At 38.4% G+C, this 19,736-nt stretch overlaps 1 protein-coding gene across 7 annotated transcripts in view; it reads left to right on the top strand.

The window, feature by feature from the left end:
• The window catches only part of DIP2C (disco interacting protein 2 homolog C), a 288,797-nt gene that overhangs the window by 227,828 nt on the left and 41,233 nt on the right, over positions 1–19,736 (top strand). For all 7 annotated transcript variants that reach the window (XM_048952277.1, XM_048952275.1, XM_048952276.1 and 4 more), the window contains 8 exons: positions 520–721; positions 1,454–1,563; positions 2,335–2,415; positions 6,033–6,156; positions 7,784–7,905; positions 9,692–9,803; positions 9,915–10,024; positions 12,753–12,883. In XM_048952277.1, the coding sequence (XP_048808234.1) occupies positions 520–721; positions 1,454–1,563; positions 2,335–2,415; positions 6,033–6,156; positions 7,784–7,905; positions 9,692–9,803; positions 9,915–10,024; positions 12,753–12,883 (992 nt within the window). The remainder of the gene's footprint in view (positions 1–519; positions 722–1,453; positions 1,564–2,334; positions 2,416–6,032; positions 6,157–7,783; positions 7,906–9,691; positions 9,804–9,914; positions 10,025–12,752; positions 12,884–19,736) is intronic.

The following is a 19,736-nucleotide window of genomic DNA, read 5'->3' as shown; positions in this document are numbered from 1 at the left end:
GTAATCAGGGAGCAAAACAGTTTTTATCTTAGCAAATTAAAAATTCATAAGCTGCATACATCAGTAGCTGCATGTGATACATGTGCAGCATTCACCATTTTTCTGTGCTCCACAGGATGGACTGGATGTTAAGCTGATAGGAAGCCTTTGAACGTTAATTCTGAGAAGTGTGCAGACTCAGATCTGTTTCACATGAGTTCTCAGACATCCTAGTGATAAATCTTCAGGATACTACTATCATTTGTCTGAGGAGTGCATTTCTTAATAGATTTCCATGTGTTTGGCACTAGGCTTTTGTATGCCTTTTTTATCTTCTGGAATGAGTGTAACAACATCAGCGTTACATTTCCATCCACCTGTTCCCAATGAAAAGAACCTCCTTATCACAGGCACTGCTGAAGTGTCTTTCTACTCTCAGTTAATTATCAGGGTTGTTTAATGCAGCAATTCAGAATAACACGTTTATTATAATGATGAAAAATTAGCCTTTCATTAGAATTGACTTCCTGCTTGTTTTAGGCTATTGACAGTATTCATCAAGTGGGCGTCTACTGCTTAGCTCTGGTACCAGCCAACACACTCCCCAAGACGCCGCTGGGAGGAATACACCTGTCAGAAACCAAACAGCTTTTCTTGGAAGGATCTCTGCATCCTTGTAACGTGCTGATGTGTCCCCACACATGTGTAACAAATCTGCCAAAACCAAGGCAAAAACAGCCAGGTAAGATGAGTGGGAGCAAATGAATTGTGGCTTTTAGTGTGTGCTTATGGTACAGTAAAGAGTGAAATCAAATAACTGTTAATGGAGGTGAGAATCAACTCCATCAGCTGTTCATGTTAAGTATACTAGGCAGCATCTATGCAGAATATGTTCAGAAGGAAAAATGCTGTAAAATGCTTTTCATTAATAAAGGTGAAATTTCTGCTGCTCTAAAAGGCCACAGCTGACGTTCTTCTCATAGTCCTGGTCACTTGTGTCTAAAGTATATGAACTGAGACTGAAACAGAAAAACAGCCTCCAAATAAGGCTGTTAATTATTAAATAAGCCGAGTTTATTAAAGAGAAAGAAGATAGTTGACACTAAATAGCAAATTTAGAAGAACAACAAGTAGTTAAAAACGGATTGTGAATCAAGAGAAACCAAGAATTTGGATAAGTTTTTTTACCTTAGGAGGGAGGTTCTGCATTATTTTTACAGTAGGTATATCTGAGGGGAAAACCAAGCTAGTTTAAGATGAGCTCTGCAGTTAAATATGTATATAGTAGAGATGGGGTGAATCCAGACCTGTCTTCCATGTACATCAACCAAAATTTGTATCGACAGAGATATACTCGAGATTCTGTGCTGTGGATAGCAATGAGGAAAATTTGTAGTACCAAAGAAATACAAATAATTTCCGTCCACAAGCAGAGAATTTTTATTGCATTTAACATATCTCTGATTTATTCTAGAAATTGGCCCTGCCTCTGTGATGGTAGGGAACTTGGTCTCTGGAAAAAGAATTGCACAGGCCAGTGGTAGAGATTTGGGGCAAATAGAAGATAATGATCAAGCCAGAAAGGTAAGTAGAAATTTCCTAATATGTCTTCTATTTAGTTAATTAGCAACAGGAGACATAGGAGTACATAGATGATATTATTATTTCTGAATTGGTTTGTTACATGTTAATACTAACAAACTAACACATTTTAAGATGCACCTTATAGATAAATATAAAACAGACATGAGAGAAGATCACTGCTTTTCTCGTGTATATGTTGTTCTACTGGGATACAACAGAAAATAATGGTAGAATGTGTTAATGGGTCTTTTATCAGTAATCACCCTATATTATGTCATCATTACTAAGTAGAGTGGAGTCCAAGGAATCTAATTTGCATATATGGTCATGACTTTTTTAGTTATTATTTTGATTCTGTTTCAGTTCAGCTCTTTTGGGAGCTTATGTGAATAATCAAATTAACAAACTTTAAACTGTATCTGTGTATATATCTATATGTGCATTTATAGTAAGAAAAAGGAGTAGGACTAAGAACAGAAATTGTGCTTAAACTCTGAGAGATTAGTAAGAAGTTCTTTATTGTTTTGAAAGTATATGTAGAATTTATCACCATCTCAGCAGTGACCTAAGTTCCAGAGAGGCCTCTATTGCTGTGTCAGAACACATTGCTATAAATGTACGATGATAAGAGAATCAATTCACGTTTAGTGTTTCATGGTTACTGACATAAAACTCAGAATATAAATAGGAAAGATAAATTCACAAAAAAAATGTGTTTTTTAAAGCTGAGAAGTTATTTAGTGCCATGACTGTAAGTCTTCTTTCTTTTAGTTCCTCTTCCTCTCAGAAGTTTTACAGTGGAGAGCTCAGACCACTCCTGACCATGTGCTTTACACACTACTTAACTGCAGGGTAAGCAGTGCAGACCGGTGCTCTAACAAGCTGCAGTGTGGCAAATGACAGGCTGGTGTTCCAACTGCACCTGCTTGCACTTTGTCTGGACATGGCTCTTTCTGTTTCTTTTTCCATTAATACCCAGCTGCTATATTTATTATCCATGGAGGCAGAGAGGAAAAGAGAATAATAATTGCCAAATATCAAGATACAAATTTGTATTTTTTTTTTGTATTTGTATTTTGTATTTGCTTTTGTATCAGCCACCCCATCTTATACATTTCTCAGTTCTTTTTGTACCACATACATGTGGGTAAGCTGCAACTGTAAATCTATTTCAATACTCTTCATTCTGATACCAAAGAGTAGTCCTTAGTACTGCTCACAATCTTGGTTTCTAATTTGAAAAGCACAAGCTTGGTGAAATCAAAGCACTTTTTCTACGTAAGGTGATGATTATTGGTTTTGAGACTGGGCCATCTGCAAGGAGGTGCACAAATGGGGAAAGGAGTCAAAGAGAAGAGATGTGTTCAAGAATCCAGCCAGGTCTGCAGAGGATCATTTGTGCATCTCTCTACATAGCTTGATGCCAGCCTGCCATAACATTTCATTGACTATCAAAAATGAATGACTTCATATCAAAAGGTACAGAGCTCAAGTTTACTGAGACTGTTGGCAGGCTTCCTAGACAACTGTATATGATAAACCTGTAATTCCCAAGACCACTGCAGAGCAGGAAAGCCTGATTTCAAACCACCCTGCCTTAGTGCCAATAGACATATCAGTCAAAACTGGGAAACGTATCTAGTATGTGAGGGTCTTATGGAAAGGAAGGGTTTGAGATATTCACCTGTGCCACCTGGAATAGCTGGCATTTGTTCTTAGCCCATATGGTCCCTGAACAACTAAGGTGGTATAATAAACCTCCAGCAATTTGTGAACATCTGCTGGATGACCAGTTATTGTACTTACAGGGTATGCTCCCATAGCCCATATTACAGTGGTGGTATGGAAGTTCTGTTTGAGGCTACAAATGAGTCATTAAGCTAATTTGTTTTAATTCAGAGCAGTAGCTGGTGCTATGTGAAGATTTCCATTTTTTACAGACAATGGTGAAATAGTAATTTAGTTATCTGCAACAAAGCAGAAAAGTTGAGAGTGAATGCTGTTCATAGGTGCACTATTACAAAGTTGAATTAGTGGATTGTCCTGTAAGTGAGGAGCAGAGATGCTATGAGAAAGATATCATGCTGTCCCATCTCCTCCACACAGGCTGTTGCTTTTCAGCTTTAAGTAATGCCAGACTTTGCATGCTGGCACAAGGGTTCAGACAGTGGGAGGGAAGGATACAATGTGGAGAGTGAGGATTAATGAAATAATTGATTGTTCCTTACAAGTGAAAAACAGTTCAATTTTGAGATTCAGTTTCTCTGCTCCTTTAATACTCCCAGTGTGGAGTATGTCCTCTTGTGAAATTTGAGAGGTTTGTTGTTTTATGGGGAGATTCGTTGTCTAATGGAAAGAAGTGACAGGGCTGGTGAGTTTTAGCCAAAGCAAATTTTGTTACCCATCTTGAATCCTAGTACTTTTGTAATTTTTTCCCTTTTTGTCTACCTTGCATCTTGTATGTAGGCATTGTTCTCAAACATCCAGACATCTCACAGATGATGACTAATAGAAATTCACTGAGATCAGAAATTTCCTGTAACCCAAGCATTTTGAGAAATTAGATTTCTAACTTACTGCAGTGCCTTGTTTTTATGGTATGGGTTTCAGGTATGAAACCCAAAGGGAACAGTTATCTCTGCTCACCCACAATTCTTCACCAACGGCAGAATTCTTCCCAGCACTTCATATAAACACTGCCTTTCTTCCTGTGCACCTGCAGCAAGTGCCAGAGTTCTTAAATGAACTTTGCCCAAATATATGTGATTTGCAGCAATTCCCCCTCTATGTCAGTAAGGCTTGTGGTTCTGGTGTATGTGGGAAGCTAAAGGGTCCGTCTCCCCCTGGCTATTGAAGCAGGAAATGTCTTGAAAGAAGAAAGTGAATGCAAGTACATTCCTATTGGAAAGCCTACTGTGAGTGACTACTCAGATGTTGGATTTCTTTGGCCACGTCTAGGGCTGGTCGTGGTTGCATGTGTTGTTAGAAAAAGTTCCTGCTGTTGAACTATCCAGAAAACCAATTAAAATGTCCTGAACTGCATCTTTTTTTCCTGTTATCTTGAGCTCTTTCTTGACAGTGTTTGAGGTGTGACGTTTCTAAATGCCAAGTGGTGCATGATAACATGCTGTGACCCTACTTCCAGGTCTTTCTCCAGCTGCTCTCTCCTCTCTGAAGCTTGTGATCAGTGTGTACTGCGGTGGTGTGAGGGATAGTGCTGATTAATTGAAATCAGCAGTCAAGCCAAATCCTTAGCAGTTCTTGCCCTGTTTTAATATAATTCAAAGAATATTTCTGTAAAACAGAAGACCTTATTACTATCACAATACAGTATTTTTTAATTGTGTTGCATTGCACTTTTGAGGCACTGATTTTATAGAAGAATATGTTAGCTTTTTTTTCTTCTGTGAGTTTATTCATCTTCTCTTTTTCAAGTGCTTGTCATATGTGCTGGTTGTATCAGAGCAGTGATGGAGACTGAAATCCTCTTTCTCCCCAGAGGAGGTGCAGCAGAGCATCCCTTTCCCATATTGTCCCATCTCTTTACTTCAGCCCAGACCTGGCTGATCAGCTCTAGCAGCAGTCAGTCTCCTGATTGCTCATTCGTTCTTTGACTTCTCTTCAGAGTTGTGAGATCTTGCAGTGAATTCTGTGATACATACATATATATATCTCTATATGTATATTTGTATGTATGCATACATTTATCATTTACATTTATATGTATGCATGCATGTATTTATCTCTTCAGAGCGTGCAAGAATTCAGTTTAAAACACCATGTTTGTTTGATAATTTTGAGATGGTGCTATCTGAATTGACAAACTCTGGGTTTTTTTGGTTGGTTGGTTGGTTGGTTTTTTTGGCTTACTGACCAGAGTCATTTAAATTCAGTAAATGTCTTTTCTCTTTCATTTATATGCATGTGCTTAGCTCTTGTTCTAGACTAATTCTCTTCCCCTGTCACAAAGCATTGTTTTCTCTGATGCCTTTTGTCTCATCTTTGAAAGTATTTCCCCTGTGCCATTTGGCTTCATTCCAAGGTGCAGACAGTGAGATGCAGTTTTCAGGATTACTCTCCACAGATTCTCAGGATTGCTGCAGAAGACCACAAAAGCACTTTCCTGGCTGTAGCAGGAATGCTGCATGTGTAGCAAGAGAAGGAGTACAGTTTACATGAGCATGACATTGACATGCTACTGTGACTTCCTTGGTTAGAAAGGCAGCACTTTTGAGGACACTGAGTAAGAGAGAGGAATGGAGAATGCTCCCTTCCTTGACATGCATCCTTTTTCCCTCCAGCTGCAGTTTGGCTTAAGACTGAAAGTTTCCTTATTTAAGGTGAATGTGTGACACATTGTGGCTTTAGGAAACTGTAGCACCTCATCCAGTAGCTTCTACGCTGCAGAGGAGAACAAAGATCAATGCAGTGCATTGTCTTCTGTGACATTTATCTTTCTTCCTCTGCAGGGAACAATAGCCAACTCATTAACGTGTGTCCAGCTACATAAGAGAGCAGAGAAGATAGCTGTCATGCTGATGGAGAGGGGGCATTTGCAAGATGGAGACCATGTGGCTTTGGTTTACCCACCAGGTAAAGAACCATGTTCAGCACCTTGGTGCTCCCAAAAGTTTATCATGGGCCTGTAGAACAGTGCAGTACAGGTGTTACCAGCCTGTGAACCAGGTGAACTGGCAACAAACAAAATGTTTGTCTTATGTGCATTTCTCTGAACTTAGTCAAATGTATTTAGAAGATTTTTTCTCCATGTATGTGTATGAACATAGATACTATATTCTATGGGTTCATATTAAGATTAAGTGGTACTTTTAAAACCCCTCTCATATAAACATTCAAATCTAAACAGTAATTCACTGCTTTGCTTTTAGTTTGCTAGAAACACACTATTTTATGAGCCTGTGGTTCTGCTAAAATATTCCATCTGCTGAGCGTTCTTAGGTTCACCTGTCAAATTTCTGTTTGAAAGTACTGCATTTCATGGGGATAAAGCAGCAGTACCTGGGAAGTAATCAACCTTATTAAAGCAGAAATATGATAAATAGTAGATGATTAAGAAATACCCAAAAATAATCAGTACTTTATATATATGTAGATCATTAACCTACACAGCTCCGTGGTTAGAATTTTTCTACTTTGACATATGGACTTTAAGCTTGTATTAACCAGTACTATCTTTGACATTTGTTTAAAATTATTTCTGATCTAGTACTGCTCTTTTATCTTTAGCATTTTGTATGTCTTGATGAAATAAAGCCTCATTTTAAGTCTGGATTGTGGTATTTCAGTAGAAAGGGACTGCAAGATAATGGTTAAATCATTATCATTTTGAAGCGATTTCTCAGTGGTTAATATGAGGAAACCTTTTCCACAAAAGAAATGTGTGTTTTAAACTTAAGGTTTTATTTCCTGCTTTTCACTTGCCCTGCATAAATCATACTATCAGAGGAGCAGTAAACCTATCTGTACTCCAGATCTGTTTCCAGTGGAAGAGTAAAACAGTCCCCACTTTTATCTTGGCACAGCCTGCATACAGAACGAAAGAACCATCAAACAGAAGTCACAGGGTCCTTATGCTATTGTCAGCTCAGCTTCTTTCTGTGGCCTGAAGTGTCCACAGTCTGACATCTGCAGTCAATATTTATATGGAGGAATGCTTAGTTTTATGTTAGGAGCAGGGATTCAAAGCCAAGGTTCCCTTTTTGATTGTGAAATTTCAGGTAGATAAATCAAAGCTGTATGTCTGAAGTTAAAAATGGCATGAGGAAGAAGTCTAAGAAACCTTCAGATGTTCCTCATACAACTGGTAGGAACATTGTACTCCCTTATCCTTTTGCTGGGACACTCCACTTCTTGAAACTCACTTATGTGTAAATGGAATTTAGGAAGATAATTCATCTGTGGAAATCATCTTTTTACCTGTTACTTCCTGGTCATATAAGTAGAACTCACCAAAATGATGATATCTGGCTTCAGCTTTGTTTGTTGTCACTGGTTTTTCATGCTCAGAACAGTGCAATTGAAAGTAATCAGTGAAGCTGAACAAATACTGACAAGGGACTGAAAAAGAAGTCTGTTAAAGGACTTAGTCACTCATTTAACCTTCTGAGTTGAATCCCAAATAATATTTATGCTGACATAGATGTCTATGATTAAATGATTTGATTTTGAGGGGAGGATTTTTGTTTTGTTCTTCATGCAGGAATAGACCTGATTGCTGCATTTTATGGTTGCCTGTATGCAGGCTGTGTGCCAATAACAGTTCGACCTCCGCATCCCCAGAACATAGCGACAACGTTACCTACTGTGAAGATGATTGTGGAGGTGAGCAGGCATCTGAAAGTGCACAAGCAGATGAAATGGGCAGTGGACTTGTGTCCTAGTGGACTGGTATTTGGGAACAGTATGGATGGGTTACTGTTAAGCAGGTGATGTTGGGTGGAGTTACTGTTAAATGGGTGATAATGAGTTACAGTTAAATAGGTGATGTTATAGATTGAAGGATTGTATTCCTTCCAGAATTCCAAGATTTCAGTGTGCTTCAGAGTAAACAGTTTGACAGCATGCAACCTCCTGACTTCCACCGTCAAGGTTTTCCTGCAGTTGTGATACACCATCCAGGAAATTTAGCAATATGCCAAGTGTGGGAGGGTTCCCCACCTGGCAATGCTACACTCAGCATCAATAAAAGTCCCAATGGAAAAGCTTTTCCCACTGGAAAGCTTAGCTTGGCTCATGCTGAACTCTGCAAACCCAATTGTTTTGCAGTTTGAAGCAATTACAAAATTATGCTGTGAAGATATTGGTTGGTGGTTCTATTTTTGTCTGGGGAAGTATTACTCTGGCTTTTTATTTAATACTTCATTTGGGTATTTTGACTTCATCTGATCACATTTTATCTTTGATGCTCATCAGTAATTGCGTTCCTAATCTGTTGAATGGAATTCCAAATCTCTGAAATAACAGAAGTTGAAACAAATGTGATTTTATTGATAATTTCAACTGGAGATAGTTATAATTTGGTCCTTTCCTCACTGTATCAGATGCCTCAAAATGTCAGTAGAGGTATGAGAAAATGGCGTATTGTCTTCAGGATTCTTATTATTTGGTGTTTTGCCACTTGGCGTTTTTAAGCATCAGCTGTTAAAGTCATATAAAAGCTGCTAAAGTGGTATAAAATGAATTATTGTTTCTCCCATTTCTCCTTTGATGTCTAATAGACCAACCAGGTCTGACTGGTTTCTCACCAAATGAAGTAGGCAGGTCTAAGCTGACTTGCAAGCATTGTGTCGTCAAGACATAAAGACTGGCTATAAATAAAATATTGGAAATTATTAGTGATATTAATGCCAATCTTGAAAAACTCTCAGCTCTGTTTTGTACATTTTTTTCTTTCATTTTGGAGAGGGATGACCTTGTGGAAATTAAAATACTGAGTTGTTATAATCAGAAAGAAATATTCTTGTAGTTGCTACTAAGATATTTTTTAAATGGATCTAAAAGGAGGGCATCTTCAGCATGTATCATCTAAAATTCAGAGCAAATGGTAGTTACAGTAAATTCTCCATTTCTTAGTGGAGCTTGCACAATTTTTGGTCTAGAGTTACTTTTGACAATATCAGAAGAATTCCCAATGCTTTATCACTAGCACTAGAATCAGGAATATATGGCTAACATAAAATTGACTAAAGATAGTAAAATGCTCATATAAGTGTCAGGCTAGGTTTTGGTTTATGTTAAAATATTGTTTATAAACCAAGATATATTATCTTGATATAGGAAAGGTTCTGGTCACAGTCTTCTGTACTGGCATCCTGGGCTGATAAGTGATATAATGCACTGGAAGAGTCACATTCTCACTGTTAATGTGCCTTTAGTTTCATTCCAATACTCTGCTCAAAATGCAATTTTAATATAATTTGTAAAACTCGTATGGCTTTGTCTGCTTTGTGAGCTGAATTTTTTGTGGATCTTCTCACCTCCTGATTAGAAAATATGAGACTAATATATCTGTGTCCTGTTCTGGCATAAGACAAATCATAGTCTTGCTCATTTTTAGAAGAATTAATCAGCATCCTATTGTGTTATTATTTGTTTGTTAAATTCCTAGGTGAGCCGCTCTGCTTGCTTAATGACTACACAATTAATATGCAAATTGTTACGGTCGCGAGAGGCGGCAGCGGCAGTGGATGTCAGAACGTGGCCTCCAGTACTAGATACAGGTGAGTGCCAAGGCTAGGGCTCTACTCTCTTTTTGTCATTATTTGTCAAGCATTGAGAGATCTTTCTGTCGCTGGAGTAAGATACATCCATTCATTCTTTACTTTCACTAGATGACTTGCCAAAGAAACGGCCTGCACAGATCTACAAACCTTCAAACCCTGAAACGCTTGCTTACCTGGACTTCAGCGTCTCTACAACTGGAATGCTAGCAGGGGTAAAGGTAGGAGCTTCTTTTAACAGTTGGCATTCCTGCTCCCATGCCTGATTGGCAGGTAGTAAGTACATCGCTGCATGTTTGTAAATTCTATTGATTTTTGGTAATAGATGTTGAATTGCTTCCTCTCTTACAGTCATTATTTGATTACTTTAAATTGTCTTTATTGGCTTTTCCATACTGCTATCCAGTGTGCAGGAAGTTATTAGCTCTTCTCCTGCCCCAGCATGCCTGCAGATAGCCTAATAGCTTATCTGCCTGAAACATTCTTTAACAGAAACATCTATTCGTTCTATTTTATGAAGGAAATGAGATTTGGTCATCTCTCTTCTAACTTGCTCCAGTACCCATCTGTTGTTTGTTCCTCATTGCAGCTAACTGCTGGCCATCGTTTTTGAATATTCTCTTTTTCATTTAATTATGGGAACTGTTACATTTCTGGTATATTTACCTTGTACAAGATTAATGTAATCAGCAAACAATGTGTTTATGTGTTTGCTTGATAAGCTTTGGCATGTTGAGCTCTTTAAATCACTATTCTGACATTTCCTCCAAAATGCAACACAGTTTATCAAACCTGATTTTTCTGGCTTGTAACACGTGTTATTCCAGTGTTGGCTTCGGCAGTGCACAGGCAGAAGTAAAATTCCTCTCGTATTATCTGTTACTTTCTTACTCCTATCTGTTGCATATCCAAGGACTGTGATGACTTTGACATCATCCATCTATTTTCAGAAACTGTAAGCAAACAAAACTGAAAGCAAAGAAAAGCATTGTTTACCCAGTTGTTAGATGGAAAATTTGAAGCACAAAGTGAAGTGATCTGCCCGAGGTTGACTATTGGCTAAATGGTTGACCTGGCTTATAGTTATGTATCAGACACTCCTAGAAGATTGATATCATCTAACTTGAGGTGATGAGCTACTATACCTACTAGACATGGACTAGTCCTTGGGCTCCTCAATAGTCAACAGACAGAAGCAGACACTTTCAGAGTATAATTCCTCTGGTTTATTTGAAACATCTATTTTTGAATGGAGGTGAATGTCATTTAAGTCTTCATTTCCTCAACAGGGAGTCTTCAATGATTGTTTGAGACATACTCATCTATATTAAATCAGATCTGAATTCCACCTTATCAGACCTATAGAACTGACTACTAATTATACAAAGTCAATATTGGCAGAGCTTTAAAGATAGTCAAGGCTAGGGCGAGGTGAAGAATTTAATGTGGCTAAAGGGAAATACAGATAAATATCTCATGGAATTCTTGATTAGCCCCAGATATCTCAGTCATAAACCCTTCAAATTGCTAAATCAGCAAGTTTATATAAATAGTGCCATCAACTAGATCATTGCCAGTGATTAATTAATTATGGATGGATCACCAGAGGCCCCAAGGCTTGTCATAATGCAGTGGTGATTAATCAAAAACAATGGCTAAATAATTTGCGTGGCTTCTGAAAAGCTGTTAGATGTTTTATAGTCACTTTGGAAGTAGTAAATTCCACATAGGTTTACTCTCAACTTTTTCCCTAGCTTGAACCCAGTAAGGTGTAAAAAATCACAGAATAACAGCAGTTGTTTTCCCGCAGAGTTCAGTTTAATCCTCTGTGGAAAAAATGATCTTGATTGAGCTAGAGAAGAATTAATCTCTTCAAACTGCAGCCATTCACAGTGTGGACACCTGTTTTGAGCTGGTCATAGTGCATCACTTGGAGCATGTCCAGCTTCAGTTATGGCATTCACAGACAGCAGAGAAAAAATCATGTCTTGAGTGACTTTGTTCTATTTATTAAGGACCAAATACATTTTACCTCTCCGGTGCTTGATCTCCTCCATTGACTGTAATAGTGTTAAAGGAAACTGGGCCAATATGTAGCAGAGATCAAAGGTTAGATGAATTAAATCCTATCTAGGCTGTCCTTCTAACACAGGCGTGCTTCTGGTTATTAGCAGAGAGGACAGGGATTAAAATAAGTTATTGTGTTCCCACTGTAGTTTGAACTTCTAAGCCAAAATGGGTGAGTCTGTGGGAAACATCCTAACACAGTAGGTGTTGTCAGTAAGGAGATTTAAAATTCCTAGAAAGAGTGCATCAGAAAAGTATCTTTGGATGAGTGTTTGTGTTTCTTTTTTTCATTGGCTTTATCTTGGAGAGCTCTCCAGATTAAACAAAGAAACAAAAGCCTGTTTCTCAGCTAGGAGCTGGTTAACGAGAATGTTTACTGTCTATTGGAGGCTGCTGAATGATTTGCTTCTTACTACCATTTTGCATACAAAAATCTCTCTAATTTAAGAAGTGTATTGACAATATTCTGTCATTATTGTATAAGTAAGTATGTACTTTGAAATATATGACTGAAGATCAACAAAGCATTGAAATTACATTCTTGTCCTGCAGTCATTCATTCCTTTGTTCCTCCAGAAAGTTTAGCTCATTATCATTAGGTTTGCATACAGCTCGTAGCACATCTTGAAACCACACACAGCTTTCTCCCTGAATCACTTCAAAATTGTCATTCTTTCTGTCTCTCCATCCCTTTCATGGTTACTTGGATGTCCTCTTGAAGGAAAGTTTGTTTTCTTAGTTATAAATTTCATGTGTATTTACACTGAGCACAAAGTCAATATCTGTTTTCTTCATCCTGTGACTGATTTAAACACTTAGCTCAGTTTGGGAGTGAGTCATTGGGAGTGATCATTTTAATTACTTTTCTTTTTTTTTTTTCAGATGTCTCATGCAGCCACTAGTGCCTTTTGTCGTTCTATTAAGCTGCAGTGTGAGCTTTATCCCTCCAGAGAAGTTGCTATCTGTCTGGATCCGTACTGTGGACTTGGGTTTGTCCTCTGGTGCCTCTGCAGGTGAGGTTTCTCCTCAACCTTTTAAAATATCACTTCCATTGTACTATAACAGCAGTCAGGATGGGATGAACAGATAGTACCTCTGGGACTAACACGCAATTAGAATTGCCACAAGCTGTATGGAGAATGCTGTATGGAGAATACACTTGCCTTGAGTGGGGCATGGCTGTGGGTATTTAAGGCTGAGGAGTGCAGAGCACCAGCATGCCTGTTCATCAAGCTCTTGCTGTTTCCCTGCTCTCTCTGCCAAGTCTGACTAGTTTGATTTGATGAAGACAGTACTCTACCAAGGTGGCTTCCTGGTTTCCTCTTTTTCATTCTGTACTCTGAAAGCACAAGTGGATATTGGGGGACTTCCTCATTTGTGAGACATATGGATGTGATTTTTTATAGAGTTGTGTAGGAGTGTTTTATTGCAGAAGGTACTTCTATGGCAACAGCAAAGCTATAAAAAATATTTCTAGTTAAATGTGAATCAGCTTTTTTTATGAAGAGGAATTTGAGAAATTTAATAATTCTGTCAATCTTTACGCTCCAGGGAGGTTACAGTTCAGCACTGAAAGCAGTTCCATTGATTTTTTTAATTCTTCTTCTTTTGATTTTTCTAAGACAGCTGAGTTGCTGTAGAGGCAGAAATGACAAGCTATGGGAATGTTAATGGAGCACAGTTTTATGAATACATATTAGAGGCTGCAGTAGTCTGGCATCTTTATCCATGGAAAGTTATTTGGTATTAACAGTACTGCTGGTTTTAGTTACTGAAATTAAGATAACCCAGGGGCAATAAAAATGCTGCAGCTCTGGATAAGCATTTTACCAATTTAATAAATATTTGAAAGAAAAATTATCTATGAACTGCTGCAGCAATTTATTTTCAGTGAGCATTGTTCATTTAAAAGCACTGTTAGCATCATCATTGCCCTTGCCTTTTAAAACATTTGTTATTAAGTATGAAGTGGGCCAAGGGTTAATAGTATTTATTATCCTATTCATTCTTGATCAGTAGTTCTTAATTTAAACTATACTTGCCCTAATACTATTTTTTGTTTTGAAAAAGTGTTATTCCAATTTCTTGTTTTTGTAGTACAGAAATACTGAAGATTCAAAACACGTTTTCTACAATGTTGAGATTTTAATTAAATCACTCTACAAATTAATTTTTTTAAAAAATATTTTGAAGTTAGCTGCATATTTATTCTATAGATTCATGTGTCAGCACTGTTAGGCCTTTCCTGTGCTGAGCTGCCAGGTTCATTGGCAAAGCTAATCCTGCTGAGATGCATTCAGTGAGTTAAGACCATGAAAGGACTGTAGAGCACTGTGGGACAATTCAGCTAAGGAGAATGGGGTAATGTGTAACATGGAATATCCAGTAATAACATCTGTGTAGCATCGTTATATAACCGTGTAGCACAGATAAATGTTGATGTGCCAAAAAACTGAGTGTGTTGTGGTGTCTGCAAAACTCATCAATACACAAATTGTTTCTTCCAGAGAACAACATTTGGAATGCACAAGCATTTGCTGCCCTTAGGCCCTTACCAATACTGGTAATGTCAGGCTTTTGCAGAATTTTGACTGTGACCAAGGCAGCAGACCTCTGGGAGAAAGAACCGAGGTCTGTGGTACTGCATAAAATAGAAGATTTCATACCATTTTCAAAGATAAGGAAGGAAAAGAAGGAGCTGAAGGAACTGAAATCAGGGCAACACTCTAATCTTGTGAACCGTTGTGTCAATCTCTTCTTTGTCACTGATTCTTTTCCTGTAAACCCAGAAAGATTGCAGGCTGCTTGAACTGTGACTGTCATTTAGAGAAAGCTGACATCAGATGCGGCTACATGAATTCTTCTCACAAACTTAATTTCCATCTCATTACTATTTTAGAAATGGGTATTATTTGATGTGTTCTGTAATAGCAAAAAATACATCCTGGAGCTTGTTAGAATCTTACTTTGTATAACTTAAAACTTTGCAACTTAGCATTTTAATCTTTGTAGTTTGGCATATCAAAATACTTTCCAATGTTTTTCAGCCCAGATTCTACCTCAGAGGATTCTACTGGAAAGCTAAGGTTGTCTGTCACCAGTCCCATTAGCTAAATTAATACTTTTTATGGCACATGGAGATTAAGTAAGGTCTTCAATTTTTCATCAGCTGTGGGGTTTTGAGAGTTAAATAGGAATTTTTGTTTTAGGAACCCAGCAGGAAGAGAAAGCAACCAACTCTACTGATTGCAGTTAAAATGAGGAGTACATTTAAATCCCTTTGTTGACTAGACTGAAGGAGGCATTGACTGAGCAGTGAAAGAAAAATTAATGTTTTGTCCTCATTGTAGGTGCCTAAACATTGTTCTGGCCTGCTCCTATGCAGCGCCCCAGAATGTACAGATCTGTGAGGTCAAAGCTGCTTAGGAAAGCTGTTGGAGCATGGAGCCAGCCCTTTGGTAAGTTTGGAATATATTGCATAGTTTTGCAAAGTTTTTTTAAATTTATTTATTATTTTATGGCCTAAAAGGTATAAAATAATAAAGAAAAGAAACCTTGCAAAGCAGAGCAATAAATTTAAAAAAAAAAAGAAGGATTTATCACATTCCCTCTAAACTGGCTGCATGCTCCAGCAGGGTTTCCTTGGGACCTTTGTCATAGAAAGAACGTCATCAGCACTATGTGAGTTTGTAAATCCAAATCTTCTAATTTTAACAGTTTGTTACTGATGACTCAATTAAAAATATTTTATTATTTCTTTCTTTAATAGTGTTATTTATCCATTCATAGAGGGTTAATCAGAATATTCTAACTTTCCTTGGACTGCATATCACTTATCATATTCTTTAAAAGTTTTAAATATCTTTCAGTGTAAAAATAAATGAAACTAAATCCTACTGCTCAGAAACGTTTCCTGAAATTAAGATGTCCTAGTCTTAATGCTGATTACTGTGGAGCAGAATAGAAAGTTCTACAGTTCATTGGTAAGGATATACTTAACTGATAGTTGCTGAGTGATGCAATGCAATAAGAATTCTCCCTCCATTGTACTCACAGTATGGTTCTATACTGAAAAATAGAATTATTCTGAAATGAAAATTAACAAAATGCATGATTTTAAATAAATTATATATTAGTAACACTCAGAAACTGTGATTATAATAGTGTAAGTCAATAAGGCTCAAAATAGACCAGAGGAACTGGACTTTCTACTGACTTTACATCTGACTGAAGGCATTATTAACATGTATGAGTGACTGGGGTAGGCCCAAGGCTAAGCAGTGGCTAACAAATACTTACAGAACTGCAGTGAACTAGGCTGATCATACTTAACTTCTGCCTACATTAGGGCGTCTCTAATGCCAGTACCCATAGAAATGACATTGATGTCAGTAACATCCAGCTAATCTCGGATGGGGTGAGTTCTGTGTGCAGACTTTTGGGGGAGTTAGGCGAGGTCTGAAGGCATCATCAGAGGTCTGCAGGAAACATTTGTTCAAGGCAAGATTGCCGTTCTCAGTTGCTGCTTTTTTTTTTTTTTTTTTTTTTTTCCTGATTGGAAACAAAGGTATTTAGATGAAGGTTCTTTGTTTTGGAGTGATGCTGAGCACAGATAGGCCCAAGTCCTATGATGCCTAGGTGAGATTATATACCCAGACAGTCTCCCCTGTGGCCTACCAGCTCTGGTCCAGATGATTGTGGAGGTTTTTCTTCAGTCCCATTCAGATTCCCTCAGCTTGCTGACTGAAAATTTGAAGTATTTGCAAGGCAACTGAACTGCTTTAGGCCCAACCAGATGCTGTCAATAGCAAGGTACCCATATCTGTCCCGCATCACATAGAGCAAAATGTCACCCTAGAAATGCAGAAATGAAATGCGTATACTTGTAAGACCTGATTGTATGTATCCACCTCCTGCAGTTAGAAAAGCAGCTCATATCACCTGAGAAGGACACCATGGCAGCAGCAAGTTAATAGCCTGCCAGAATACAATTCCAAACTGCAGTTGCCATTTGTCAACATTTATTGCCCTGCTGAATTTTTTTGGAACTATAATAAAACCTCAGACTTTATTGTTAATCGGCCTTAGCACAACGTGGGGTAAATCTTTGATTCAATAGAACAGTTAATTGCCAAGATGTCATTCCAAGCATCTCTGTATGCTGCCAAGCAGCCTGCCAGGCCATGGAACCGGAGTTGTGATCCGATGGTGCCATCATAGCAAAATACATTGTGGTGCATTTACCTGGAGTATTCTTGTCCTTGGGCAGCCCTTGCGCAGTGCAGGCAGACAAGGCTTTTCACTCTGCCAAAATCCAAGGCTTTGTCCCCCACCTGAATACTCTTTTCCTCTCCATCCCCTGAAGAAGGACAGCATTTCTAAATGGCGATCTCCCATCTCAGCCACAATAGCATTTCATTCTGCATCTGTGTCCCAAAAGTCACTTTGACAAGGTGATGCAGGGATGCTCTTCTTTTTTGTCTTCTTTTCTTGCCTACTCCTAAAAGTAATGGAGACTGATAAACAGATGTCCTGGTCTGTCAGAAAGCCTCTGCAGTTCTGCACTGTGTCTCTTACAAGACATCTAGAGACAGAGTTACTCTCATGGCAACAGATTTCTACAGAAATGGAATAAATGATCTTATTTCAGTTCCTTTCCAGTGCTTATAGAACTAAATTTTGAAATTGCTCTTACTCTGATAACTCGTATGCTGTTCCAGTTTCAGAATGGTGATTTTAACTTCCACAATTTATATTTAAACCCCCAAGTTTTCTTAATATCCCATCTGAGGCTACAGTGTTCACAGTCCTGTTCCTTCTGGTACCAGCAAAGAGACAGCATAACAACCCATCTTTCTTTCATGAAGGTGAGATGGCACTGTTTGTTCCTTTCTTTGTTTTTGGGATTAAATCTACCACACATATACCTGCAGCACATCTCTACTATACCTAGTTACACAGAGACAACACTGACAAAAGTTCCTATAGGCTTGAGACCGTATCTGGCTTTATGCAGCATCCTCCCACAACTGCATTCTGCTCAAGCACATAGTCCTCTGCTTGTTAGTTGGTTTTCATACTGAGCAAACACCCTGTAATGCTCCACAGTTGTTTGAAAGCACCAGAGTGGTAGACAAGCTTCATCTAGCATTACAAGGGAGGATCTTTTCTTCATCAGCTTCTCTGCACCAGAACATTGGTGACAGCATTTCTGGGGTTAATGTGGAAGTATAATGTCTGAAAAATTGCAAGGATACGTGGCTACCAGGAATGTTTTGTTGCTTGAGTGATTCACAAAACCTGCACTGTGCTTCTGAGATTAATTCAGGGAAGGGAGCCAAGTCCTGCCTGACATCATGATGGCCAGGTGCTGCATAAACCAGTTCGCCTGTGGAACTGGCACATTCACCCCAGAACTTTGTCTTTGCGTTACCTCTCTTAGCTCCACTGACTGCTGTAGCGGATCAGGTGATGTGCATGGCTTAATAAGCTACAGCTAAGTAGGCAAAGCCTGTGCTGATGATCAAATTTCCAGGCACGGTATCATCTTTCTGTAGGTTTATGTTGTCTGTAAACAAGAACAGCACACATCTGAGATTCTGCACCATAGATAGTTTCCTCCCTTCAGCTCTGCATTTCAATTCAGTATTTCTGAAGTATTTCCTTCAGTATTTCTGAGGGGTTATAAAACTAAGAAAAAGTAGCATCTTCATTTATCTGTTTGAACAGTGATGTTTGCAGCCAGAGCATGTTGTTGTCTGTTCTGATTGTAAGTGTGGTGGTTTCCCACAGTCTGGAGAAGATGGGGTAATTGTGCATCCAAATCCAGGTTCCGTAATGGTGTGCTGCATGGCTCGTGATGGGAGGTTAAGAGTGAGCAAAAGTGCATTTCTTATTTGTCCAGCTTGAGTTACCAAGATGAGAAGGCAGTCACCCCTCTCATTAGTGTTTTTGAGGAGGGAAGACTGGTCATTATTATAAATTGGTATTCCCAAATTCTGTCATTTTGGATTGTTTCCTGGTAAGCTGCACGTGGAATCAGTGTTCTATTCTTTTTGTCTCCCTTATTGCCCTGGAGTAGATGCAAGCATTTTTCATTGTTTGTTGTTTTGCTTGTTTTTTTTAATTATTATTTTGGAATGTTCTGCCCAGGTGAATAAGTGGCTTTTATGAGATATTAGTGTGGTACTGAACAGTCTGATAATTCTCTCATACTTGACGCCTGCTAACCTGTTTCTTGTTGTGGAGGATTCTGTTGGTTTTTCTCCTGATAGTAGTTGCAGCAACCAGAAGAGTTCAGGGAGGGGGAAGAGTTTGATACCAAATCTCATATTTGTACAGGTTGGAGCCCATCCCACGTTCTTACTCTTATGGTTACAGCTTCTCATGTGTAAGAATTGTGTATGTACTGGACAGATCACACACCTTGATTGCCTGTGGAGCACTAATATTAAATATGCAAGGAACTAAAGCCCTTTACTACTCCCTGAAAAACCTAATGGAATTGGCTGAGAAAGAAAGAGTGAAGTGGTATTTAAAATCTGTAAAAGGGAGAGAGAGACTAAAATCTGTTACTGCTCCCTCTCTGGGCTTGATCTGTCAGCTGAACTCAGGGCACACTCTTTTCAGGCTTTGGTAGCTTTGCCAATGTTTCTTTCCACAGACTTATGAAGTGCATACTCAGGGTTCAGTCGTACTTTATTCTGATTCCATAAAAGCAGCATGCAAGCATAATGTTTCATTTGACTGTCCAGTGTTAAAGTAGTTCTGTCAGATCTATCTGAGAACACATCTCTTTGTGGCAACTCACAGCTCACGCATTGTCAAGAGTGCCTTAAATGTGGACAAGCAGTCAGAGTCAACATT

The sequence above is a fragment of the Lagopus muta genome, chromosome 7 (assembly GCF_023343835.1).
Source record: "Lagopus muta isolate bLagMut1 chromosome 7, bLagMut1 primary, whole genome shotgun sequence".
NCBI classification, from domain to species: Eukaryota; Metazoa; Chordata; class Aves; order Galliformes; family Phasianidae; genus Lagopus; species Lagopus muta.
Note: the sequence above shows the minus strand (reverse complement) of the source record. Positions and strands in the feature narration are given on the sequence as shown.